Here is a 27,495-nt window from a genome sequence, read left to right as displayed (position 1 = left end):
TTTCGCATTTTCAGGTCGTCATGCAGGATTATGTGCACAGAACTCACAGAAATGCCAACTCTGGAGGCGATCTGTTCAACAGTCATTCGGCGATCCCCCGAAACAATTCTCTCCACTTTCTCGATCATGTCGTCAGACCGGCTTGTGTGAGCCAGAGGTTGTTTCGGTTTGTTGTCACACGATGTTCTGCCTTCATTAAACTGTCGCATCCACGAACGCACTTTCGACACATCCATAACTCCATCACCACATGTCTCCTTCAACTGTAGATGAATTTCAATTGGATTCACACCACGCAAATTCAGAAAACGAATGATTGCACGCTGTTCAAGTAAGGAAAACGTCTCCATTTTAAGTATTTAAAACAGTTCTCATTCTCGTCGCTGACGGTAAAATTCCATCTGCCGTACGGTGCTGCCATCTCTGGGATGTATTGACAATGAACGCGGCCTCATTTTAAAACAGAGTGCATGTTTCTATCTCTTTCCAGTCCGGGGAAAAAAATTGGAGGCCTTAGAACTTGAATGCACCTCGTAATAACCGGTATCACTACTAAAATGTTAAATGCAAGGATGCAAACGTGCAAGTTAATTCTGGTTGCGGATGTCGCTGGAGTCGTCGTCTGGTAACGTCCCACATGTGCTCGATTGGAGACAGATATAGTGATCGAGCAGGCCAACTCAACATGTCGACGTACTGCAGAGAGTGTTGGGTTACAACAGCTGTACGTGAGCGAGTGTTATCCTGCTGGAAACACTCACTTGAATGCTGTTCATGAAAGGCAGTGCAACAGGTCGAATCACGAGACTGATGTACAAATTTGCAGTCAGGGTGTATGAAATAATAATTAGAATACTCCTGCAATCATACGAAATCGTGTTCCAGACAATAACTCCAGGTAGATCGAATGTGTCTAGCATTTGTACAGGTTGATCGGAGGCTCTGAACTGGCCTCCTCCTACTCCACGGCCATCCCTGTCATCGAGACTAGAGATGGGTCGTTCGCCAACTAACGGGTCCAAAGGAACGGGTCACTAAAATGAACTGAATGAGAGAGGAACGAATTCTAAGGAACGTTCATAGTTCGCTTCGGTCGCGGCTTTCTACTTATAGTTCCCGGAAACGGGATACGGTCGGTCTCGTTCCCGAACGGCACGTCGGCCGGTCTCGTTCCAGCCTCGGTCCCGTTCCCATCTGTCTCTGTCTCGGTCTCTCTCGGCCGGACTCGTCCTTCTTCGCGTGGTCACTCGTCGCAGTTCCACTGCCGACTGCTCATAGTTCAGTATCGAGTTGTTGTTGTTTGTTTCGTTGGCTTCGCACGCCCAATATAGATCTGTTTCAAACCTTTTTTGAACTCTGAACTTCCGGTTATTTTCGTATTCTATTCAGCGCCCGCGAACGTAATTAAAATGTATTTTATAATTACGTAAATTACATAAAAATTACGTTGTATGTAGTACATACATCTCTTCAGGTAACAAAACGGCGTATCAGCTTACTTCACTATTTCGATAAACAGCAGAAGAAATACTTGTAAAAAGGCAAGATTTTTTTGTTATTACACATGCAAAGGACGTCGGCACGGCACACACGAGTGGCCATTTTCCGTCTAATTTTGATCCAAGGTAAAAGAGCGTGTTCACTGCTATAGAAGGCAGACCAACTTACAACCGAATGAATCCCGCGGTTCGTAATCGAGAATATGAAAACTCCTACAATATTATTTCAGTGGTACAGGGTGGCGCACGAAAAACTGGCCCCGAGTGCTAGACTATTCATTGTCGCTTACCAATCGTCATCTATTGTTTCGAAGTTGTTTGCATTAGCTTATTTGTTATTTCTCCACTGTCTAATTATTACATACTTATCTTTTCTGCTCGTAGCGGTCAACAAATCGATCGTAATTGGCGAGCAGTCCGTACTCGGGGCCGGTTTTTCGTGCGCCACCTTATATTACTTCACTGCGATCAGCCACATAACGCTACAGTTGGCTAAACGAGATGTTTTGCAGAATCACGAAAATTACAAGTGTGTGAGAATTCTGTTGTGAATAAAAACTCAGTACTCCAGGCGGGAGACAAGTGCCCCCTCTTGGCGCCTTCCGTCTTCAGTCACCTACGCTACTAATTCTCAATTTTTCTTAAGAACCATATACCAAACACAATGAACGGTGAACGAGTAAAAATGAACGGTTCCCAGAAAAGAGCGATCACTAGTGAATTAGTTCCCAAGGATGAATGACTTTGCCCATTTCTAATCGAGACAGAACCAGCTGCGTCAGAAAACACAACAGGTCTCCACCCTGCCCTCATATGAGCTCACGCTGGACACCATTGAAATCGCAAAAGATAGTGGTTAGAGACCAGCGGAATGCAGTGGAATGGAGGTCTACCTCGGAGCTGTCCTTGAAGTAACCGATGTCTAAGACTTCGTTGTGTCACAGTGGTGTCAGCTACTGCTCAGATTGCTGCTTCAGAAGCAGTACTATGCGCCAGAAATATGGGCCGAACACACTGGTCTTCCTTCACGGTAGTGTCACGTGGCCGTCCAGGGCCTGGACTCCTTGCAATTGCACATTCCTGTAACCACGGCTGCCAGCAGTCATGTACAGCGGCTACATTCCTGCCAAGTCTTTCTGCAATACCGCAGAAGCCACATTCAGCTTCTCGTAGTCCTATAACACGGCCTCGTCCAAACTCAGTGAGGTGTTGATAAAAGCGCCTTTGTCACCTTAAAGGCACTCTTGACTCACATCAACTCACCATGTAAAGTATCAGAGTTAACCAAAGTTCACGACCGTTACAAAGTGTATTTAAAGCAAACCTGGTTTACATCCTCATAGTGGCACTACTAGCGCCACTAATATGCGACTGGCGAGAAATTTGAACAGACATCATCTTTCACATGTAGAAACACGTCTACCACCTTTAGTTTATGTGGCACAACTTGTTCCTGGTGCTGAGATTCTCCCCCCCCCCCCCCCCAATCATCAGAGTTAATCAACTTTCGCGACCGTTACAACGTGTATTTAAACCAAACCTGGTTTACATCCTCATAGTGGCACTACTAGCGCCACTAATATGCGACTGGCGAGAAATTTGAACAGACATCATCTTTCAGATGTAAAAACACGTCTACCACCTTTAGTTCATGTGGCACAACTTGTTCCTGGTGCTGAGATTCTCCCCCCCCCCCCCCCCCAATCATCAGAGTTAATCAACTTTCACGACCGTTACAAAGTGTATTTAAACCAAACCTGGTTTACATCCTCATAGTGGCACTACTAGCGCCACTAATATGCGACTGGCGAGAAATTTGAACAGACATCATCTTTCAGATGTAAAAACACGTCTACCACCTTTAGTTTTTGTGGCACAACTTGTTCCTGGTGCTGAGATTCCCCCCCCCCCCCCCCCCCCCCCCTCCTCAAATCAACGTAATGGCCGGTTGTTGTTTAAGATCCGAAAGTGCGGTGTTGTTGCAACAGGTGCCGCCTGTAGACAGTTGTTGTCACAGCGTTCGTCTCCCCGTGGCGATAGGAAGACGATTTAAGCGGGGCAGGACGTCAAACGCGCCGACTTGGAGCAGGAGTGGCACCACAGGACGTTTTATTTTCTACTGTCTATACTTTTACAAATAAATTCATTTTGCCAAAAACAGACATAATGTCTATTGGGATAACAGCAATCAGTGATTTTATGTTACTTTAAATCCGTCTTGATTGCAAATTTTTTTTTATTATTCATATGACCGGTTTCGGTTCATTCAGAACCATCTTCAGATCTGATATTTAAGTTACAGGAGTAACCCGTCCAATTCAGCAACTTTCACATGCTACGTCACATGTGACGTAGCATGTGAAAGTTGCTGAATTGGACGGGTTACTCCTGTAACTTAAATATCAGATCTGAAGATGGTTCTGAATGAACCGAAACCGGTCATATGAATAATAAAAAAAAATTTGCAATCAAGACGGATTTAAAGTAACATAAAATAAATTCATAAAACTTTGTCAGTATGACCAGGAAGGACTCAGGATTCACACTCGTAACAGCGGAAGTTCAAAAAGATAACAAAATAATTATTTTACATGTGAAATTTCACCATTTCTGTCACTTATTATTGGCTGCATTTGTCGCTATAGGTACACTTTCTTTCATAGGTAAGGAAGACTGTTCGATGAAATTTGCACAGCATACAAACCATACTTGCAGGTGTCTGAAACTCTAGAATCTATTTAATTTATGAAAAAATGAATGAGCTGTTACGTTTTAAACCTTATGTTTAGAAAAAAATAAAATTTTGTAGTTAATTATCTTATTTTTTACCACAGTTTTTAATAGATCTGGAAAATTCAAGAGTTTCATACGCCTGTAAGTATGGTTTGTATGCTGTGCAAAATTCATCAAAGAATCTCTTTTACTTGTGAAGAAAAATGTACCTATAGCAACAAATGCAGCCAACAGTAAGTGAAAAAATGATGGAATTTCATATCTAAAAAAAATTTATTTTGTTATGTTTTTTGCACTTCCACTGCTATGAGTGTGAATGCTGAATCCTTCCTGGTCATGCTGACAAAGTTTTATGAATTTATTTGTAAAAGTATAGACAGTAGAAAATAAAATGTCGTGTGGTGCCTCTCCTGATCCAAGTCGGCCCGTTTGACGTCCTACCCCCCTTAAATAAAGTCTCCATCTGGCTGGTTCAAATGGCTCTGAGCACTATGGCACTCAACATCTGTGGTCATCCGTCCCCTAGAACTTAGAACTACGTAAACCTAACTAACCTAAGGACATCACACACATCCATGCCGGAGGCAGGATTCGAACCTGCGACCGTAGCGGTCACGCGGTTCCAGACTGACGCGCCTAGAACCGCACGGCCACACCGGCGGGTCTGTCTTCATCTGTTACGAAGTTCACGTAAAAGTCTGAAACACCCGTATAATACAATTCTTTGTAGTGTCTCTAAATCTGTTCGTAATTTAGATTAGGATCAGAGTTTTGCTTACTTTCTTAAAATAGGCGGAAATTTGGCGTCCGGAAAAGTTTCCTAGCCGGCAACTGACAGGCGCAATGCTACGGCAGGAACAGTGGCAATACAGTGTATTGCTGGCGGGAGTGCTCCACCCTGCTAGCTGTCAAATAGCAGCTGATTTCGATAGGACTACAGTAACTGCCAATGAACGTGTCTCCAGTGGTCAAGTAGTAACACACTTTTCAATTGCTTTTCACTTCATAGGTGCTTACCTATTGCCCTAAGTCAAAACTAATAAACATATTAATCGAGCCGGTTCTAGGCGCTACAGTCTGGAACTGCGCGACCGCTAGGGTCGCAGGATCGAATCCTGCCGCGGGCATGGATGTGTGAGATGTCCTTAGGTTAGTTAGGTTTAAGTAGCTCTAAGTTCTAGGGGACTGATGACCTCAAAAGCTAAGTCCCAAAGTGCCAATTCAACCATTTTGAACCATATTAATCGAAAACTTTTGTTTCGGAGGATTCTGATGCTTAGTTTTGAAAACTCTGTTAGCCTACCACCCTATCGTACATACACTATCCACCGGGTAGTCATCAACTGACCTAATCACACAACCTACCAACTGCTTGTGTAACTCCATTGTTAATTTGGGGTATTTCTTTCCAGCATGTTTATTATCTTCCTTCAATTTTTTGAAGAATACTTTCAAACTCGTTTAGCAAGTTCTTCCGTACTTTGACTGAAGTTTATCTACCGAGTAGGAAAAAGAGTGTGATGACATCAGCGAGACAAACGGCCAGTGAAGATGCACACCAAGCTCGAAGTCTTACGGGAATTGTCGAAATGCCGAGAGTAATGAGGCTAATGACCAGGTTCACTACATCTGTCCAAAAAAATTGTTCAAATGGCTCTGAGCACTATGGGACTTAACTTCTGAGGTCATGAGTCCCCTAGAACTTAGAACTACTTAAACCTAACTAACCTAAGGTCATCACAAACATCCTTGCCCTAGGCAGGATTCGAACCTGCGACCGTATCGGTCGCACGGCTCCAGACTGTAGCTCCTAGAACCGCTCGGCCACTCCGGCCGGCCTACATTAGTAGTGTGTGGTAAAAATTTCGGGCTAACGAGAGGCGTGCTAGGGTAGTCCGCGCAGGTGTGCTGACGAATGTGTCGCGACTGCTACGGTCGCAGGTTCGAATCCTGCCTCGGGCATGGATGTGTGTGATGTCCTTAGGTTAGTTAGGTTTAAGTAGTTCTAAGTTCTAGGGGACTGATGTTAAGTCGCATAGTGCTCAGAGCCATTTGCACCATTTGAGCAATGTGTCTGCATGATATAGTGGTCAATGCATCTGGTTTGTAAGCAGAAAACCTTGGTTCGAATCCCTGTCCAGCGCAAATTTTCAATTTGTCTCATTGATATAAATCAATGCCTACTGCCTTGAAACAAACGTAGTTCGGGATGTAATGCTGCCTTGTTCCGACCGGTTTGGGCTTTTGAATGTTTTTAGAACCAGAAGTAAAATGTTCACGAAATAAGGTCGCATCACACTGACGACAATAAGAAATGAAATTCTTTTTCTTCGTCTGGTACCATGAACTGGTTAAATACCTGTTAATGAAACAGAATCATCAGGCACATAAGTCTTTGTTGGAGAGCAGAAAAGTTTCTGTTAGTTTTCAATGCAAATAAAAATTTGGATGATAATAATAAACTAAACGGACGTCGATAACGTCACCACCTGCAGCCTCTATTGATGGACACTGAAATTTGAAACGGTGTCGCGCTACAGGGTGAAAATACAAGTTTTGGATGATTTGAGCATGGTGCTAAGTACAATACGTTTAATAAAGTATAATGCGTTGTCTAAGCATTTAGTTTTCTTTTTTCATTCGTAGCTATGATAACAAAATATACAGAACCTTCTCGTCTGGAACCTACAATAGAAAAAAGTACAAAAGTGAGATGTACATCGCTTTTGCTTTTTAAAACCATAGAATATGGAAAATGCCACAGATAACTGAATAGCCACAGGAGGTCAGCTTTCTACAGTACAGTGAAGTCTTTGTCATTGAGTCATAGTGAATTTTTATAAGGAACACGTACTATTATGTCTCTCTTTTCATAACATTTTGTAAACAGTACCTCATTTTGCAGTGTAGCGGATTCATAATGTACGCTTTCCACGCTTTTCACTGACAACATATTTACAGACGTGATCCAGTGCGGCAATTCGACGTGCGGCAATACGACCTGCTCCGACGACACGCAGTGTGGCTTCGGGGAGACTTGCTCCGTGCTGGAAACCTGTGCCTGCAAAGCAGGCTTCTTCCGGGACAGCGACGGCGCCTGCAAACTGGGTGAGTCTCTTTCACAATGTAGTGATTGCCGGCATAGCGATTCATTCCATACGTACTTGATAGGCACGTTTACACAGTGGTACGTGCTCGAAAGTATGGCCTCATATCGTACCTATGTAGACTTTCCCGGCGCATTAGTATATCAGATTCTTGTCGGGTTTCCAGCCGGATCAAACTGTCATCTGAGCACAATATTTCAGCGGTCCACCTGGCCGCCATCATCAGGTGAGAAAAGCTACGCTGCTCTCACCGATAACTGCTTCCACTCGTTTTTTTTTTTTTCTTTATTGTGATTTAATTCCCCTGCCCCATATGGGCAGGGGAGGGCTGTCAGCGGCACAATCAGCTGCTCTTCAGCCGAGTGACATGGCAACTAAAATAAGAATAAAATGTTACATACATAAGGCAATAAAGAGGGAGAACATAAAACAAAGTAAAGGGAGAAAATGGAGTTAAAAATAGACTGACATGGAGACGTTCATGGGGGACAGTTAAAAAAGTCACCAGAATGTCAAAAAACATAGTTGGCGATTCTTAAAACACAGAGAAGACACTGAATCGACATACACAGGTTAAAAGTCGGCCACAGTATTAAAAACACTCCAGAACAACACACTTAAAACCCACTTGTAGCACACACGACGAAGAACAAAACTGCCAGGTGGGACCTGCCGAGGGAAAGGTCAGAAAGGATGGAAAAGGAGGGGAGAGCAAGGGGCAGCAGGGGAAGCGGTGGGATGAAGAGAGTAGGGGCGTCAGCAGGTACACTAAGGGGCAGGAGACACTTGGGGTGGGAGATGAAGAGGGAAGACACGGCAGGAGGGAGTGCAGAGATACTGAAAGGGGGCACAAGAGAGGGAGGGGGAGTAAGAGAGGGAAGCCGCTCAGGAGGAGAGAGGGGGAGGAGAGGGAGCCCTGAGTAGGAGGCAGGAAGATGGGGTTAGAGTTGGTAGGAAGGGTAGATGTCAGGGCGAAGCTCATCATCCGGGAGGGGTAGACGGTGGAAATTGCATTGGGAAAGGAGATGGAGGGTGTGGAGATGGAGAGAGGCTGGGACACAATGGTAAAGGCGCGGCAACTGGTTGGGGGTGGAGAGGAAGGGAGACACCAGGGGATATGTTCAAGGAAAAGCAGAAGGTGGGGGAAGGGGATGAGGTCGTAGAGGGTGCATGTGGGGGACGGAAGGCGAATGCAGAAGGCGAGGCAGAGCGCATGGCGTCTGAGGATTTGGAGGGCTGTATAGAACCAGGGAGGGGCGGAAATCCAAGCTACGCTGGCACAACAGAGGATGGGGCGGATCAAGGATTTGTAGGTGTGAAGGATGGTGGAAGGATGCAGACCCCACGTCCAACCGGACAGGAGTTTCAGGAGGCAGTGGTGGTTGTGTTCCACTCGCAAATGACTGCACCTTTATATGCATCGGAACTACAACAGCGCATGCGCTAGATACAGTGCGCACGCGCTCAATCATTCATGCTGCCCCCTGGCGCAAAAAGAGTCACAGTGCCTCCGGTGGTGAATACTGCTGAAAACGACATACCGTTACAAATGATTATTCATAGCCGGCCGATTCAGATGCCGTTGTTTCTTCTTATCCGATAAAACAGGATTCCACGTTTTAGTTAGTGAGTATCCATTATCACGATTAATGATATTATCTGCTAGTCTGATTTCAACAGATTCTTGTAAAACACAATCCCGGTACTGCGAAGCATTTGCAACGACTTGTGTCTCAATGTATAGCATCCTGTGTCCCTCTGTAACAAAATGCTCAGCCACGGCAGATTTATCTGGCTGTAATAATCGCGTATGGCGATGACGTTCAATACACCTCTCGTTGACGGTACGAATAGTTTGAGCAATGTAAATTTTCCCGCAATCACACTGTATTTTGTAAACGCCAGATTCCCTCAAACCTAAATCATCTGTAACAGAGCCAAGAAGTGCTGGAATCTTAGCTGGCGGACGAAAAACACATCTGATCTCATATTTCTTCAAAAGTCTACCTATCTTGGCTGACACGTTCTCAGCAAACAGAAGAAAAGCCACGTACCTAAAGGTGTCTTTAGAAGGTTCAGGTAGAGGTCCAAACTCAAAAGCACGTCGAATTTGTCTGTCCATATAGCCGTCATTATTGAATACGTCCTTAAGATGTTGGAGCTCCAGTGATAAATTCTCAATGCGAGAAAATTTACATTGGCCAAACTATTCGTACCGTCAACGAATTCGTACCGTTATCGACAGGTGCATTGAACATCATCGCCATACGCGATTATTACAACCAGATAAATCTGCGGTGGCTGAGCATTTCCTTACAGAGGGACACAGGATGCTATGCAATGAGACACAAGTCATTGCCAATGCTTCGCGGTACAGGAATGATTGCGCGCGTGCGCACTGTATCTAGCGCATGCGCTGTTGAACTTCTGATGCATATAAAGAGGTGCGGTCATTTGCAAGTGGAACCTCATGCACTCCACCTCGTCTTCCGTATACGCCTTCCGTCCCCCACGCGGATCCTCTATGATCTCATTCCTTTCCCCCATTTGCTCCTATTCCTCGAACATATCCACATCCTCTACACCTCCCGCCGCCTTGAACCCCCTCACCCCCTGGTTGCTCCTCTCCTCTCTCATCCCCGCCCCCTGCCGCATCTTCACTGTTGTATCCCCCCCTACCCTCCATCTCTACACCCTACATCTCCTTTCCCAAGGTGGCTTCCATCAACTCCCCCTGCCGGATGATGCCTTCTCTCCCTCCATTTATCCCTCCTATCAACTCTGATCCTCACCCCCCTCCTTTCCTCCATCCTCTCCCTGGGCTCCCTCTTCCTCCCCCCTTCCATCCTGTGTTTTCTCCCTGCCCAACCTCTCCATATCTCCCTTCCCCCCCCCCCTCTGCCTTTCCCACTCCATGGCACGTCTGCTCAGCACCCCACACCCCTTTTCTGGGCCCTCATTCTCCATTGGCTCCTTTCCCCCTCCCTCCCTTCACTTTTCCTCTCCTTCCCCCCCCTTTTTTATTTTCCCATCGTCTGTCCAGTTTCCCCCCCCCCTCCCACCTGCTCTCAGCTGTGGTATGTCACAGTTGTGCCAACTTTTTAGTGCAGTGTTTAAGTGAGTGTTCGGTGTTGTGCGTCTTTCCACAGTGTTGCGAACAGAACTCATGCTGTCGCTGGGTGTGCATTTTATATCTCTTGCGAACAGAAACCAGACTGTCACCGTGTTTATTAATTGTCTGTCTGTTATTTTTCAGCTTCCTGTGTATTTTCTTAGCATCATGAACCCCATCGTCTGTCCAGTTTCCCCCCCACCTGCTCTCAGCTGTGGTATGTCATAGTTGTGCCAACTTTTTAGTGCAGTGTTTAAGTGAGTGTTCGGTGTTGTGCGTCTTTCCACAGTGTTGCGAACAGAACTCATGCTGTCGCTGGGTGTGCATTTTATATCTCTTGCGAACAGAAACCAGACTGTCGCCGTGTTTTTTAATTGTCTGTTATTTTTCTGCTTCCTGTGTATTTTCTTAGCATCATGAACCCTGTATTTTATGTTTTAAGTTCCAGAATTTTCTGCCATTTTACCTTTAAGTCACCGATTTTATCGCCAACTGTTATTTTTTATTATCTTCATCTTTTTAAAACAAATTCTGTAGGCTGAAGAGCGGCGTAGTAAGCTGCTGCCAGCCCGCCCCTTTCAGGGGGAATCGGAACTCGATGAAGGAAAAAAAAAACGAGTTGAATCAGTTATCGGTGACAGCAGCGTAGCTTTTCTCACCTGATGATGGCGGCCAGGTGGACCGCTGAAATATTGTGCTCAGATGACAGTTTGATCCGGCTGGGAACCCGACAAGAATCTGATACGGCCTCATAACGATAGGATTCACTAAATTTGTGTCAAGCGTCCATCTGCATCAGTTTACAGCGATAAAATGAAGTAGATGACAGAATGAATGCTTGTAGCGACTGAATATGACGACTGTAAGTGTGCAGTGCACCATGCGCTGTACATATTCATTACTTCATGTGTGTTACCACAGATAGCACAGATAGCATCCATTTGTACTGGAAATGTAAGACACGTGAGGAGCCTATTTGCTCTCTGCCGCATGAAAGGAGAACACTGAGATTCTGTAACTGTCCACCCACTTGACGTCTTCTAAAGAAGTTCTTGTTTCTGCGCAGAAGTAGCAGTCGGGTCGCTAATGAGTTTCTCGCGATGTGATGCTCTGAAATTTACTAGTAAGTTGTCTAAGACCCACTACGTTACTAAATAAGTATCCAAAGTTAAGTGGAAGGCCAATAGCTTTTTAACACCTTCATCACACACAGAGGAGCTAAAGCCTTATAGTGGTAACAAGATATATCGCAAACGTATGTCTACAAGTCCACAAATTTCACAGTTCATGTACGTAACACTTATAGTTCTGTTATACTGAATATATATCGTGTAGAAATTACATACACGTTCTACACTCTACTCTCTCCCATGCTAGCGCAGTCCGGATAACTTAAGATCATTATGTACGGCGCGCATCTCAGATCCTAATCGGGTTGCTTCTAAATCGAGCTGTACCGTATGGCCCCTCCTTACCAACTGGATCAAATGGTTCAAATAGCTCTAAGCGCTATGGGACTTAACATCTGAGGTCATCAGTCCCCTAGACTTAGAACTACTTAAACCTAACTAACCTAAGGACATCACACACTTCCATGCCCGAGGCAGGATTCGAACCTGGGACAGTAGCAGCAGCGCGGTTCCGGACTGAAGCCGCTAGAACCGCACGGCCACAGTGGCCGGCGCCCAACTATATCGGTCAACACGAATCACTTACCTGTTTTGGTGGAAGCCGTTGACGCACGAAGTGCTTCACCTGTTTATCGTCATTCTAATGTTACTAAAGGTGGTTTTTAAAATGAAAACTGATGTGAGTGGATGATAGCTTATAACTGAGTGGATAACAAGTATGATTGTCAACTAAATCTAGGTTATGCTTTTAAAATATTAATAAATTAAAAGTAGAGATTTGGCGCCCTGCCCCAAGGGTAATAACTACATCACCTGTCGTGGAAGCCAATCAGATATCCGACTACTAAATTGGAGCAATGTCTCACGGAATCGGTCCTCACTGCACCGTTTGCCGTCTGTACCTGACTCCAGTTCTTACGTCAGACACCACGTAACGCAGTATCAACTAAGTTATGAAGTGGGTTTGTATATTGCGCCTCCTAAAACTAGAAATTTTACAATGTGCTTTAACTGAAGCTACGTTTACAGCAAATTTATAACTTGCATAACATTCAAATTAATGTGGAGAACCCTCTGACTTATCGCACTGACTAATAAACTGAATTAAAAAGTACTGGGAGGAAATCATTCTACCCCCAGCAGTGATTCTTCGTTTTCTTCGTATTGCAAGGGATATGAGGATAGGACGTGTTAAGAAAGTACTAGAAATAGCTGTAGACGTTAAATACTGTAGGGGAAGACACAGATTGGATTATATCCAACAAATAATCGAGGACGCGAAAATAAAGAATGGATGCCTTCATGGTATTTATAGGCCCCACATTTAAATGTTTGATCTTTTGAATATTTCTTTCATTCCGTCTTTTCTTTTCAATTTACAGATTGACAGTAGAAGAGAAAGACCGCACCCCTGATTTATGCCTTTTTTAATCTGAGCACTCCGCTCTTGCTCTTCCACTCATGTTTTGCCCTCTTGATTCCTATACATCACGTGTATTTCCCGTTCTTCCTTATAGCTTATAAATATTTTTCTGAGGATCTAAAATATCTTGCAGCATTTTACGTTATCCAACTTTTTTTTCACAAGTCTTATTAAGATGTCTTCATTTCTTCCAAGTCTCGAGTCCATTATCAAGTACAACGTCAGAACTGTTTCTCTGGTACCTTTACTGGTCATCCATCAGATCGTCAGTTTTCTTTCCCATTCTTCTGCGTATGGTTCTTGTCAATAACTTGTATACCTGAGCCGTTTAGGTAGGCGTGCGATTACAGACTTAGCTGGCTTTGATATCTTAAGGATTGTGTGGATTGCATTCTTCCGAAACTCCGATGGTATGTCTCCAGTTTCACAAATATTACCTTCTCCCAATGATTTCAGAAATTCCACAGCATTGTTATTAATACTTCTGTCTTGTCTGTTCGCAAGTCTTCCAAGGCTTTTTCCGTCTCTGACTCAAAGACTGCACCTTCTATGGTTTCATTTCTTCGTCATCAGACAGTTTCTCGCACTCGTAGACGCCCTCAGTGTACTCTTCCCTGCCAGCCTCTCGGTCCTCTACCTCTAACGGTGACGTCCCTTTCGCACTCTTAATGTTGGCGCCTTCGCTTTTAATTTCGTCAAAAGTTATTTTTAATTTTCTATACCATATATCTGACCCTACGAGAATCATTTACTTTGCAACTGATTCACTTTTTCTTTTTTCCTTTTGCCATTTCGCATCAGCTTATCTGCAAAGTATAAATTAAGGAAATACTAGCAGTTTCAGTTCCGCTTCTAAGATTGTGATACTACACTCACCCGGCGGCGTGGCGAAATTTAAAAAATAATCAGGGTAATTACAGCATAGGAAGCCTTTCTACATGTACATCTACATCGATACTCCGCAAGCCACCTGACGGTGTGTGGCGGAGGGTACCTTGAGCACCTCTATCGGTTCTCCCTTCTATTCCAGTCTCGTATTGTTCGTGGAAAGAAGGATTGTCGGTATGCCTCTGTGTGGGCTCTAATCTCTCTGATTTTATCCTCATGTTCTATTCGCGAGATATACGTAGCAGGGAGCAATATACTGCTTGACTCCTCGGTGAAGGTATGTTCTCGAAACTTCAACAAAAGCCCGTACCCAGCTACTGAGCGTCTCTCCTGCAGAGTCTTCCACTGGAGTTTATCTATCATCTCCGTAACGCTTTCGCGATTATTAAATGATCCTGTAACGAAGCGCGCTGCTCTCCGTTGGATCTTCTCTATCTCCTCCATCAACCCCATCTGCTACGAATCCCACACTGCTGAGCATTATTCAAGCAGTGGGCGAACAAGCGTACTGTATCCTACTTCCTTTGTTTTCGGATTGCATTTCCTTAGGACTCTTCCAATGAATCTCAGTCTGGCATCTGCCTTACCGACGATCAACTTCATTCCATTTCAAATCACTCCTAATGCGTACTTCCACATAATTTATGGAATTAACTGCTTCCAGTTGCTGACCTGCTATATTGTAGCTAAATGATAAATGATCTCTCTTTCTATGCATTCGGAGCACATTACACTTGTCTACATTAAGATTCAATTGCCATTCCCTGCACCATGCGTCAATTCGCTGCAGATCCTCTTGCATTCCATTGTTACAACCTCTCGATATACCACAGCATCATCCGCAAAAAGCCTCTGTGAGCTTCCGATGTCATCCACAAGGTCATTTTTGTATATTGTGAATAGCAACGGTCCTATGACACTCCCCTGCGGCACACCTGAAATCACTCTTACTTCGGAGGACTTCTCTCCATTGAGAATGATATGCTGCGTTCTGTTATCTAGGAACTCTTCAATCCAATCACACAATTGGTCTGATAGTCCATATGCTTTTACTTTGTTCATTAAACGACTGTGGGGAACTGTATCGAACGCCTTGCGGATGTCAAGAAAGACGGCATCTACCTGGGAACCCATGTCTATGGCCCTCTGAGTCTCGTGGAGGAATAGCGCGAGCTGGGTTTCACACGATCGTCTTTTTCGAAATCCATGCTGATTCCTACAGAGTAGATTTCTAGTCTCCAGAAAAATCATTGTACTCGAACATAATACGTGTTCCAAAATTCTACAACTGATAGACGTTAGAGATATAGGTCTATAGTTCTGCACATCTGCTCGACGTCCCTTCTTGAAAACGGGGATGACCTGTGCCCTTTTCCAATCCTTTGGAACGCTACCCTCTTCTAGAGACCTACGGTATACCACTGCAAGAAGGGGGGCAAGTTCCTTCGCGTTCTTTGTGTAAAATCGAACTGGTATTCCATCAGGTCCAGCGGCCTTTCCTCTTTTGAGCGATTTTAATTGTTTCTCTATCCCTCTGTCGTCTATTTCGATATCTACCATTTTGTCAACTGTGCGACAATCTAGAGAAGGAACTACAGTGCAATCTTCCTCTGTGAAACAGCTTTGGAGAAAGACGTTTAGTATTTCGGCTTTTAGTCTATCATCCTCTGTTTCAGTACCATTTTGGTCACAGAGTGTCTGGACATTTTCTTTTGATCCACCTACCGCTTTGACATAACACCAAAATTTTTTAGGATTTTCTGCTAAGTCAGTACATAGAACTTTACTTTCGAATTCATTGAACGCCTCTCGCATAGCCCTCCTCACACTACCTTTCGCTTCGCATAATTTTTGTTTGTCTGCAAAGCTTTGGCTATGTTTATGTTTGCTGTGAAGTTCCCTTTACTTCTGCAGCAGTTTTCTAACGCGGTTGTTGTACCACTGTGGCTCTTTTCCATCTCTTACGATCTTGCTCGGCACATACTCATCTAACGCATATTGTACGATGGTTTTGAACTTTGTCCACTGATCCTCAACACTATCTGTACTTGAGACAAAACTTTTGTGTCTCTTCTACCTTCCTACCTTCCTTTGAGGCCCAAAGTAACACATAAATTTAATTTTATGTGTGGTTTGAAGATGGACGAGACATACTAAATAGTTAACGGTGGTACGTAGATATAATCAAAGATCTCGACTTAAACCGACCTTCCCTCATCTAGTTTCCTCATAAAATATGTATTTTATAGATCATAATGTATAAATAAACAACATTTGCTATGGTTGCCACCCCGCATCCCTACACAGATATTTTTAATTAAAATTGTTTAGTTGATTTTTTTGGATACCTAACCTTATGCAGTTTTTTTAAAACAATTACCATCAATCAAGAGTAGATATACATAGAACACGGAGATAAGGTTGCCAATCTTTTTACGGGCAATAATGGAAGGTTGCCAGATACAAACCGGTAAGCGTGTAATAGTAAATTACCCTCATCGAATGTCCTTATAGCATCGTACATAAAATGTAAATAATTTTATTGTGAACCGATGGTATAGGGTTGACTTAGCAAAAATGGGTATATCTTAGGGTTTTCGCTATTTTAAGATGCAATAACTGAATACGAAAGCGTGGTGCGGTGGAAAACCATTGAATGTACAAATCTGTCCGATGGATAAAGCAGCAGAGGAACAATTATGTTTGTTACGGTCGGCGAGTAAAAGAGACTGGCCATGATCATTTCTCCGTGTAACCAGAGTCCAAGGTAGTGCGCCGCTAAAACTTGCACAGTTTTCTTGCAACCGCTGTTGCAGCTCAGCCAAGCGGCTGGATTGTGCATATAAACTCGCCGCGAAATGATTGTATATTGTATATATGGAGCTTAGAATCACGCCAAAAACGCAGACCTATGCTCAGATAATAGGCGTACCGCGGGCTCTATATCTGCGCGTCATAGATGGGCTTTCAGCCATAGTACTAAAACGAAAATATTGACTGCTATCAAGGATCATCTTGGTTTCTCACAAGATGATACATCATAATCTTTGCAAAAATTAGAACAAGAAAGATGAAGCAAGTCTTCACAGTACTATTAAAACAATTAAAAGATCCATCAGTACATTTGATGATAGTATCGATATAAATGTCTTGTTTAACATTTCTACATGTAAAGGAGCATCATCCGATGTTACTAATTTCCCGCTTACTTTCAAATCAGTCAACAAAAGTTAAGTTTTCTTTCTGGATGCAGTTCTGTTATTGGAAGATTACAGAAGCCGATATTCTTAAATCTTAATTTCGCGTCACAGGGCACCTCCTGAGTTCAGGTGAATAAAGATAAACGCGCAGTACTAAAAATGGAACGACTGTGGTTGGCTACTCGCAATTAACCTTGACAAAAAATGCGTAGAATGGTGACGTTTCTATGATTACCAATTCTGCCTGTTCATTCTCGCGCACAGTTGAAATGTTGAAGACAGACAAATCCATATCAGCCAAGACAGTCAAATCTCAAGACAACATGGTTCAGACAACAAAAATCAACGTTGAAATAGTAGATGAATCTTGAGGAACGTTCAATAAGTGATGCAGTATTTTTTTTCTGACAGAAGGCTAGTTTTACTCGGGATTCCAGTACAGCAAGTTATTCCCCACTATTCTGGCTCCAAACCCCTATTATTCAACATAAACTCCGTTCGTTGTGACAGCCTTACGCCACCTACTGTATGGTATACCCGCATGGTAATACTCTACTGGTCGACGTTGTAGCCAAAGTCTTGCTGCATCAATAACGTCCCCATCATCCACGTATGCTTTCCCCGGAGTTCATCCTTCATTGGGCCAAAAAGACGGAGGTCGGAATGTACGAAATCCAGGCTGTAGGGTGGATTAGGAAAAACATCCAATGAAGTTTTGTTAGCTCGTCTCGTGTGAGACCATGTTTGGAGAACTAAAAGTTGAGCAGCGAGGTGTTTGACTGTGATCCGTCGAACACGTCGAGTGAGAGTGTCCGCACGTTCCATCATTGCACAAGTCACAGCTGTGTGCGGCCGCCGGTACGAAGGAGATCGGACAGGTTCGCACAATGTTGACAGAAGCCTCGCCCAACGACTCACCGTGCTCTCGTTCACTGCCAGCTCTCCGTAGACACTCTGCAAGCACCTATAAACATCTGCGATACTCTCGTTTTCCGCCAAAAGGCACTCAATGACAGCTGTCTGCTTGGGACGCACCTCCTTTGCAGACGCCGTTCTGAAGGCTACGTATTGGCGCTGCCACCTATCGGAGCCTCGTGAATCTATAGCGGCTGACGCGGGGAATATTCTACGACGCCCCACAACAAACTCTGCATTTCTTCAACAAAAATAGGACGAGAAAAAAATGTGTTGCATTACTTATGGAACGCCCCCGTACTTCTTATAGCAGATCGGATCCTCCTTACCACAAACTTTCATTAAAGCAGCTGATCATAAACTCATAAAACGATGTTCAAGTAATGCTGCAAAGACACATATTATATTTGATCGCTATTTAGCGCCTCCTATCAAAGATATTGAACATCAAAATCGACAAGTGTTTGATATTCCCGACATAGTTAAAGGACCTCTACAACCCAGACCTACTGATTTTTTGGGAATGTCAAGAATTATCCTTTAAGGAGGCTTTGGTATAGTTCTTAGCCGATTATGGTGAGAATGACCATTTGGCATCAGTAACGCAAGCTAAAGATGTCCTTATAACTGATGAAATTCTGTGCTACTCTTATCAAATAAATGAAACTCATGTCGTGGAAACGAAGAAATTGTTTATGAATGTCAACGTGAGAAAGCGGATACGTGGATTATGTTTCATGCTAGCAAAGTGCCACCAACTTCAGTAATTGTAGTTGATGCCTCTGGTACTGAAGATATAATAATTTGGCTGTTTAATTTTCATATAAAGTCCCTGAATCTGAAATTTGGTAGGCAGCTTCAGCAACTAAGACAAAAAGCAATAAAGACCTTAACTGTATCAACTGCACAAAATTAGCATTGAATTTGGGATCCTCATTATGTTTTCCAGCATTCTACGCATTTGAAAAACGCCGATTACATCGCTGTTTTCTGCAGTAATGGAAAAGTCAGATCGTTTTAAATTTTTGCAAAAGTCGAAATTTAGAAAAAAACCTTCGCGTCATTAACAGATGAGGCCCACGTTTTCGTTGACGAAAAAACTGATGTAGTTCCAGAGTTTACTGCTCTTACGTATGGCATAAAGCAGTGCAAAGATATTAATGATGTAAGGTCTCGTATTTTCCAAACGAATTATCCAGCCAAAAAAGATGGTGAACAATTTATGAAAAAAATAAAACGCTTCAATTGAAATATAATTCCACCACGTTGGAAAACGTTAAAACAAAAAATAAAAAAGAAATAAGCACAGTTTATGTAGCCTATGTTCTATGTGGCTTAATGCTGCGGACTCTTTTTGTGTAAAACTACAGCCTGAATCTTGTGGGAAGTACGTAATGACTATATAAAGACAATCTTCAGCGTCGCAACACTCTTACAAGTTCACGAAATTTTATGGGCTATGGACAGGGATAGTAATGACAACAATCCCTCAGAATCTGATTTCAATATTTCAACTTTTGATGCGTCAGATTCTGAATAACTACTAGTATCTGAAATCTTTGTGTTTCAAATTGTACAATGAATCACATTGTTTCTGTTACAAAAAATGTGTTAAACATATTTTAAAATGTTGATTTATTTTCTTCATTTATTAATCCTATTTTATACGTAAATAGGTAAACTCCGGACGATAAGTGAATATTCCTTATTATTACTATATCGTGCATTTCATTGAGTGGAAGTTATTTCATGCTTCGAAACGCGAAGCACTGAGTGCAGATTTGCGTTTTGAGGATATCTCTACATTCCATATTTACAATGCACAGTGCGTTCGTATGTACAAGCCAGTCGCTTGGGAGCGCTGCAGTAGCGCTTGCAAGGAAACTGTGCGAGATTTTACCCCCCATTGTTTTGGATTTCAGTTACACAGAGAAGTGAGCATGTCCAGTCTCTTTTACTCAGCAACTGTCACACACGCAGCTGTTAGTCTGCGTCTTTCTCTATCGCATGTGGATTTGTATATTCAGTGTTTCTCTGACACACCACGCTCTCGTACTGAGTTATTGCAACTCAAAACTGCGACAGCCCAATGATAAGCCCACATTTGCTAAGGCAGCCCTATACCATCGTGTTAGCAATAAAATTATTTACATTTTATGCATGAGTGTATAAGTAAATTCGATGAGGGTAATTTACTATTACACGTTTACGTGTTTGTACATGGCCACCTTTCTTTATTGCCTGGAAAAGAAGGCAACCTTACCTTGGCGTTTTATTTACATCTTTTACTCTTTATTGTCTGTAATTTTTTAAGAATCTACGTAAGGGTGTATATAAAAGAAATCAAACAATTCTTAATTAAAAATATCTGTGCAGGAATACAGGGTGGTAACCCTAGTTCGTTTTGTTTATGAATACATCATAACGTATACGGCATATGAAGGGCTTATTTCAATAGTGATACAAGTCCATTTTTGTTCATTGTGAGATACAGAGTCCTAAAGTTAAATGAGTGCTAGAAAAATCTGCAATTGAGATTCCAGAAATATTCAAGCATATGGCTTCTTGCTAGAGATGAATCTTTATTTCTGTTTGTTTGGATCATTAATTGCAGAAGCATTATAAGCAGAAAAGTAGAGGTAATGGACTTATACCACTATTGAAATACTCCCTTCAAATATGTTGTATGGAAACTCAATGAGGTAAGGCCGGTTTAAGTCGGGATCTTAGAGTAGCATACAGGAAATTTTTCCGTACTTTTCCCACATCGTCATACTATTTCATTAATAAGTTAGTAATTTCCTACAACATTACTATTTTTGTTAAAAGACCGTATGAGAACTTGAATGGTGCGTCTTCGACAGTTGGAACTCGGTGCCTGTAAATCTAACGGGTATGAGCAGCGCACCCAAAGCAGTTAAGATGAACTCAGTTAGGTAGGCTGTAAGTTGTACAGCATCTGTGAATAGTCGTCTGTTTTCTTTGAGTGCCGAGGTTTGATCGTCTGCAAGCAACGCTCGTGGTTCGTACAGTCAGCCGCCAGGCTCCACAGTTTAGATATGTGGAGTAGTTGAGCTGTGTGCCTAAGGTCCCGGAATTTCAGGAAATTCTAATAGGTTTGTCGAGCAAAATAGTTTACCATCATTTTGCTCGTCAGTTACGACAGGTGCATGAGAATTACGATAGTAACTCAGAATTACATCCACATCCGGACCATAGATGCCTATACAGGGCGTTAGAAATGTAGCAGGACACAGGATGCTCCACTGAACAATTCGAGGCAGGGAACCTGGTGTCGGAAAAGGCAGCTTAAGGACATAAGGAAGTATACTTGTCTATCGCTTTGTGTAGCATTACTGTTTTCCAACTGTTTTACAACTAACATGCGTACAAGTTCACTCGTACTGTGCTATATATTTACATGTACATTCTTTACTTCCTGCGAGGAAACAAGGAGAACGAGCCTAATTACCAGTAAGTCATGATGCAGGTTTTGTTTACTTTTCTTGTCCATAAGGCGGCTCTGTTGTATTCTATTTACATCGTGTCAAGACAGAAAGTGCTATGAATAAACGACAGACCCGTTCATCACTGATTGCTACTGAGAGACGTACAATATAATACGATGGAGAGATGTAGCGGCACCGGTACAGTATTTCCTGGTCGCTGGAGTGGAAAGGGAGTTTCTATTCCATGGCTTGCAAGGTCATCTGACCTGAATTCCCTTGATTATTTCATATGGGGACATTTAAAGCCACTTGTCTACGAGACCCCAGTTGATACGAAGATGGAATTAGTTGCCAGAATTGAAGCTGCCTGTGATGTGATTCGAAACACACCAGATATATTTGTCAGGTTCGTCAAAATCTTGTTCGTCAATGTCATACTTGCATTGTGGTTGATAGCCGTAGGTTTCAGCACATTTTGTAAGATACAGTACATTTTATTCCTATTATCTCCCTAAGCTGGCTTCTCCTACCCCAGGTTTCTTACCTCAAATTGTTCAAGGGGGAGCATCCTCTATGTCCCGTTAAATTGTTGCACACTCTTACCCAGACACCTTGTATGTCACCGTTAAGGAAATTTTTGATGTTTTACTGGCTTGTTCCATTACTACACGGACCCACGGACCCACTCTCGCTCGCCTTCAGTTTTCCACATTTAATTTCTGTATTGGTCTACGTTCCATAACTGGGTTTGTGTTTTTTTCTTTTTCTTATTGGCCGAGCGCTGTTTTGGGTCACTAAGCCATAGTATCTCTACACTAAAAACAGTTTTTGCACTCATTTCAGTGCGTTCTGACTTTTTAAGTGTGCGATACTTCGTGTAAATGTTTTCATTCGTCTCCACGATTGTCTGAAGTACCCGGAAAACTTGCCGATGTCAACGTTACCTCGTTCGCTTCTACAGCACTCGGGCGTATAGAAATGATTAGGGCTGTAAATTTCTGCGACAGGTAGAATGGAATGTATTAGTGTTGTGATTCTTGAGTTTCTTCCGGCGTATTTGATAATCAAAATATCCACCGGTGTACTGCCGGTCTACAGTGTCCAACGGGCGCAATATTTCGGCGATCATACATGTCGCCATCATCAGGTGAACTGACGGACTGAGCTCCTGTGAACGTGCCGACACGGAGATCGGTACACTATGTGTTGTTCGTGTTCAGCGCTGTTACTAGTTCCTGTAGGATATGTAATATAACCGGGGTGAACAACGTCGGATGTTGACTGATCACTGTGAAGGGCATGGACATGCCAAGTACTCGTATGAGAAAGCGTTGTCAGCAGTTGACAGAGGTTGGAAAGGGCCTCATTGTGGTCTCCATGTCGCTTGCTGGTCAAATCGTGCAATATCCAAAGTTTTGGTCATTCTGATGTGTCAGTTCCCCGATGTTGGACTGCTTGGGAACGTGAGGGCAAGCGTAATTGCCGTCTACGTTGCGGTCGACCACGTCTCACCACCACAAAGGTTATTGCCAATATTGTGCACCAAGCGCAGTGTAACACCCTCACATCTCTGCCTGCCGTCTGAGAACAGGTAACACACTTTTTGCAGCATTCTCTGTCATCGTGCACTATTCGTCAGAGACTAACAGCAACCGGACTACGAATTACCGCCCAATGCGTAGGTTTGAACTCTGACAGTACAACAGTAGGTCACGGACATCCAGCGTCCTCATGTGTTACCCCTGTTGCGACTGTATTGTGGTGCCATTTTTCAACAGGGCAATGTCCATCCACACTCGATTTGTGCCTCTATGAACTGTCTGTGTGATGTTGAGGTTCTCCTGTGACCATCCACAACACCAGATCTGTCCCTTATACAACACAGAACGTCTGTGGGCCCTGATCCACCCCAATGCCAGTATACAGAATATCAATTACATGCCTGCATCTACATCTACAACTATATAGATACTGCACAAGCCACCGTACGGTGCTTGGTGGAGGGTACGCTGCACCATAACCGGTCATTTCCTCTCCCGTTCCACTGACAAACATAGCGAGGGAAAAACGACTATCTACAGGCCTCCGTATAAGCCCTAATTTCTCGTACCTTGTCTTCTTGGTCCTTATGCCCAATGTATATAAACGGTAGAAGAATCTTTCGGCAGTCAGCTTCAAATGCCAGTTCTCTAAATTTCCTCAACAGTGTTCGTCGAAAAAAACGTTGCTTTCTCTCCAGGGATTTCCATTTGAGTTCCTGAAGCATCTCCTTAACACTTACGTGTTATTCGAACCTACCAGTCACACATTTAAAAGCCCGCCTCTGAATTTCTTCGATGTCTTCCTTCAATCCGACGTGATGCGGATCCCAAACACTCTAGCATCAGTGTCCTATATGCACTCTTCCCTAAAATTCTCTCAATAAACCGAAGTCGACAATTCGCCTTCCCTACCACAGTTCTCTCAGTGCTCGTTCCACCTAATATCGCTTTGCAACTTTACGCCCATATACCTAAACGACTTAGCTGTGTCAAGCAGGACACTAGAAGTACTGTATCCGAATATTACAGGTTTGTTCTCCCTACTCATCCGCGTTAACTTACATTTTTCCACATTTAGAGGTAGCTGCCATTCATCACACCGATTACAGATTTTGTTTAAGTCTTCTTGGATCTTCCTACAGTCACTCAACTTCGACACCTTACCGCACATCATGGCATCATCAATAGACAACCGCAGATTGCTGCCCACCCTGCCCGCGAAATCATTTACGTATCTAGAGAACAGTAGCGGTCCTATCACACTTCCCTGAAGCTACTCCTGACGTTACTCTTGTCGCTGCTAAACATTCGCCGTCGAGGACAAAAAGCTGGGTTTTATTACATAAGAAGTCTTCTAGCTACTCAGATATTTGTGAACTTATTCTATATGGTCGTTCCTTCATTAACAATCTGTAGTGGGGCACCGTGTCAAACACTTTCCGGAAATCTATAAATTTGGAATCTGTCTGTTGCCTTCATCCATAGTTCGCAGTATATCATGCGAGAAAAGGCCAAGCTGAGTTTCGCACTAGCGATGCTTTCTCAAACCATGCTCATTCGCGGTAGTAAACTTCTCAGTCTCAAGAAAGTTTGTTATATTCGAACTCAGAATACGTCCAAGGATTCTGCAGCAGCCGGCCGGTGTGTGGTCGTGCGGTTCTAGGCGCTACATTCTGGAGCAACGTGACCGCTACGGTCGCAGGTTCAAATCCTGCCTCGGACATGGATGTGTGTGATGTCCTTAGGTTAGTTAGGTTTAGGTAGTTCTAAGTCTAGGGGACTGATGACCTCAGATGTTAAGTCCCACAGTGCTCAGAGCCATTTGAACCATTTTTGAACTCACTCCCTCCCCTCAAGTAAATAAGTTTCGTTTCGTTTCCTCTTCCCCTTCTGATCGCTCAACGTTTTTGTCAGACAGTTTATATTTAATGTAGTCCTGTCCTTAATTTTAACCGTTCTTGGCCATCATCACTGTGGTCCACCGTGAGGACAGGGCAATTGAAGCCTGCAGCAGAAAAGAATTTGACACTTTAGACAACGGTCAACATAGTCAGCTGGGATAGAAGGGTGATCATTTCAAAGCACGTCGGCATACTCAGGTGCCATTTTCACAACGCCATTTCATCACTATCAGGTGCATGTGTAGCCCGAGGCGCATAGGTTTTGAACACCCTGATGCACACTGGAAGCTGAAGGGATGTTAACGTGTAGTGATGTAGACGGTAAGTGTGTACGTTTTTCGCAGAGCTGGGGGAGTCGTGCACGGCGGACGCCGACTGCTCGCACATCGCCGGGGCGCGCTGCGGCGTCACGGACAGCTCCCGGAGCGCCACCTGCCACTGCGGGCCGCGCTGGGCGCCCGACCCCGTCAACAACTTCTGCCGACTCGGTGAGTGCCTCTCCTCTCCGTAAGAAAAACATGCTTCGTCAGCCACACTTTGGCCCGTTCAGCGGCTCGGACGTCTCGCTACATTTTTGAACGTGTTTTATGATCTATTACGAATTTTCTGGAGTCCGAAAATATCCTCATATAAAATTCAAATGGTTGAAACCAAGACAATATTGAAGAAGAATCACAAGGATCCCACGAGCCGAGTGGTGCGAAAAACAGCATAACTTTTATCAAATAGTTCTCTACCGAAGGAGGTGATCAGGAGACTGAAACCAAACAGTTCAGTTCCACCTAGGCAATATGGACTGCCTAAGATCCACAAGGAAAATGTGCCGTTACGTCCAATTGTGAGTAACATTGGAGCAGCCACTTAAGACCCAGAAAAATTTTTGGCATCTTTGCTCAAACCAGTGATAGGCATGTGTTCACATCACATAAAGAATTCCAGTGATTTATCAGCCGATTTCAGTCACTACAGCTGCAAAGTAACGACTTATTGATCAGTCTTGATGTGGTTTCTCTTTTCACAAAGGTGCCTCCTGTGGACTCACTACACCTCATTGGAAATATGTTTGGTGCTGATATTACAACGTTGTCTGAGCACATTCTCCCCTCTACATATTTTATATCTAGCAACGAATTTTACGAACAATCTGACGGTGTCGCTATGGGAAGTCCTTTGTCTCCCCTGGTGACCAATCCTTTTATGGAAGATTTTGAGGAGAGAGCACTCGACTCTGCCACTTTTAAACCGACAGTATTTTGGCGATACGTTGACGACACATTTATAGAGTGGCCCCATGGTTTGGACCGTCTCCAAGAATTTTTACGTCACATGAACTCCATACATGAAAACATAAAGTTTAGCATGGAGATGGAGAAAGACGGTTGCTTCCCATTTTTAGACGTCTTGGTGCGACGTAAGAGTGATGGCACACTTGGTCACTCGGTGTACAGAAAGCCCACTCGTACAGACCTGTATCTACAAGCTACTAGTTGCCACCATCCAGCACAAACAATGGGCGTTCTCAAAACCTTGGTCCACCGTGCCCATACCACCTCTGACGCCGACCGTCTTCAAGCGGAACTGGAACACCTGAAAAAAGTATTTCTGAAGAATGGCTTTTCAACTAGGCAAGCGAACAGAGTGATGCAAACCTACAAACGACGGAACAAGTAAGAAGAAGAGGCCTTCAGGTCGACTGCTTATCTACCATTTATTGTGAATATTTGTTCACAGATAGGCAGAATATTGAGAAAGTATCAAGTGAGAGTCATCTTTCAGCCTCCTTCCAAAATTTCATCGCTGATGGGATCCGTTAAAGACGACTTGGGCCTGCGTAAATCAGGTGTTTACAAGATTCCGTGTGAATGCGGCAAATCATATATAGGGCAAACAACACGAACTGTGCATGAACGCATTGTGGAACACCAACAGCATACTCGCCTTCTCCAACCTATCAAGTCCGCAATCGCCGAACATTGTATTACCACAGACAACTCCATGAATTACAACTACACAAAAATTTTGGTCTATACATCAAACTTTTGGAGCTCGATTATCAATGAATCTGTGGAAATAGGTTTGTCTGACAACGAGACTCTCATCAATAGTGATAGCGGTTATCAGATAAACTCTGCTTGGACTCCTGTTATAGAGAAACTTCGTAGTCGACGTAGTCATCTGCATAAAGATGAAAATCGACCTGATATCGATACGCCAAGCTTTCACCGTGGAGGGCGCGAGGCGCAGCGCAAGGAGTTGTTATGAACGCGCACACTGAGCAGCGCATGCGCAATGTCACCTCAGTCTGACTTTAAATAGCAGAGCTAAGCGCGTACTCGCTCTGTCTATTGTCTTCTACGATGTTCCCCCTTTTTTATATCTATGTTCACCATGTTTTCTCCTTTGTATATTTTTAAATGTCTTCTATTGTTTGTTCTATGTCTTTCGGCTGAAGAGCAGTGCATCTGCTGCTGCCAGACCACCCCTATGGGGAACTGAAATACAATAAAGGAACAAAAAAGCGTACTCGCCAGTACTACTACAGTGGCACTCACCTGAAGATGGCCAGAAGACTCTGCGCCGAAATATCGTGGCAGGAC

General features: G+C 43.5%; 1 protein-coding gene across 1 annotated transcript in view; it reads left to right on the top strand.

The window, feature by feature from the left end:
* Positions 1-27,495, top strand: part of LOC126482005 (multiple epidermal growth factor-like domains protein 10) — a 146,702-nt gene that overhangs the window by 58,538 nt on the left and 60,669 nt on the right. The window contains exons 6-7 of the mRNA XM_050105972.1: positions 7,194-7,340; positions 25,243-25,386. Coding sequence (XP_049961929.1) covers positions 7,194-7,340; positions 25,243-25,386 — 291 coding nt within the window. The remainder of the gene's footprint in view (positions 1-7,193; positions 7,341-25,242; positions 25,387-27,495) is intronic.

The sequence above is a fragment of the Schistocerca serialis genome, chromosome 5, assembly GCF_023864345.2.
Source record: "Schistocerca serialis cubense isolate TAMUIC-IGC-003099 chromosome 5, iqSchSeri2.2, whole genome shotgun sequence".
Lineage (NCBI taxonomy): Eukaryota > Metazoa > Arthropoda > Insecta > Orthoptera > Acrididae > Schistocerca > Schistocerca serialis.
Note: the sequence above shows the minus strand (reverse complement) of the source record. Positions and strands in the feature narration are given on the sequence as shown.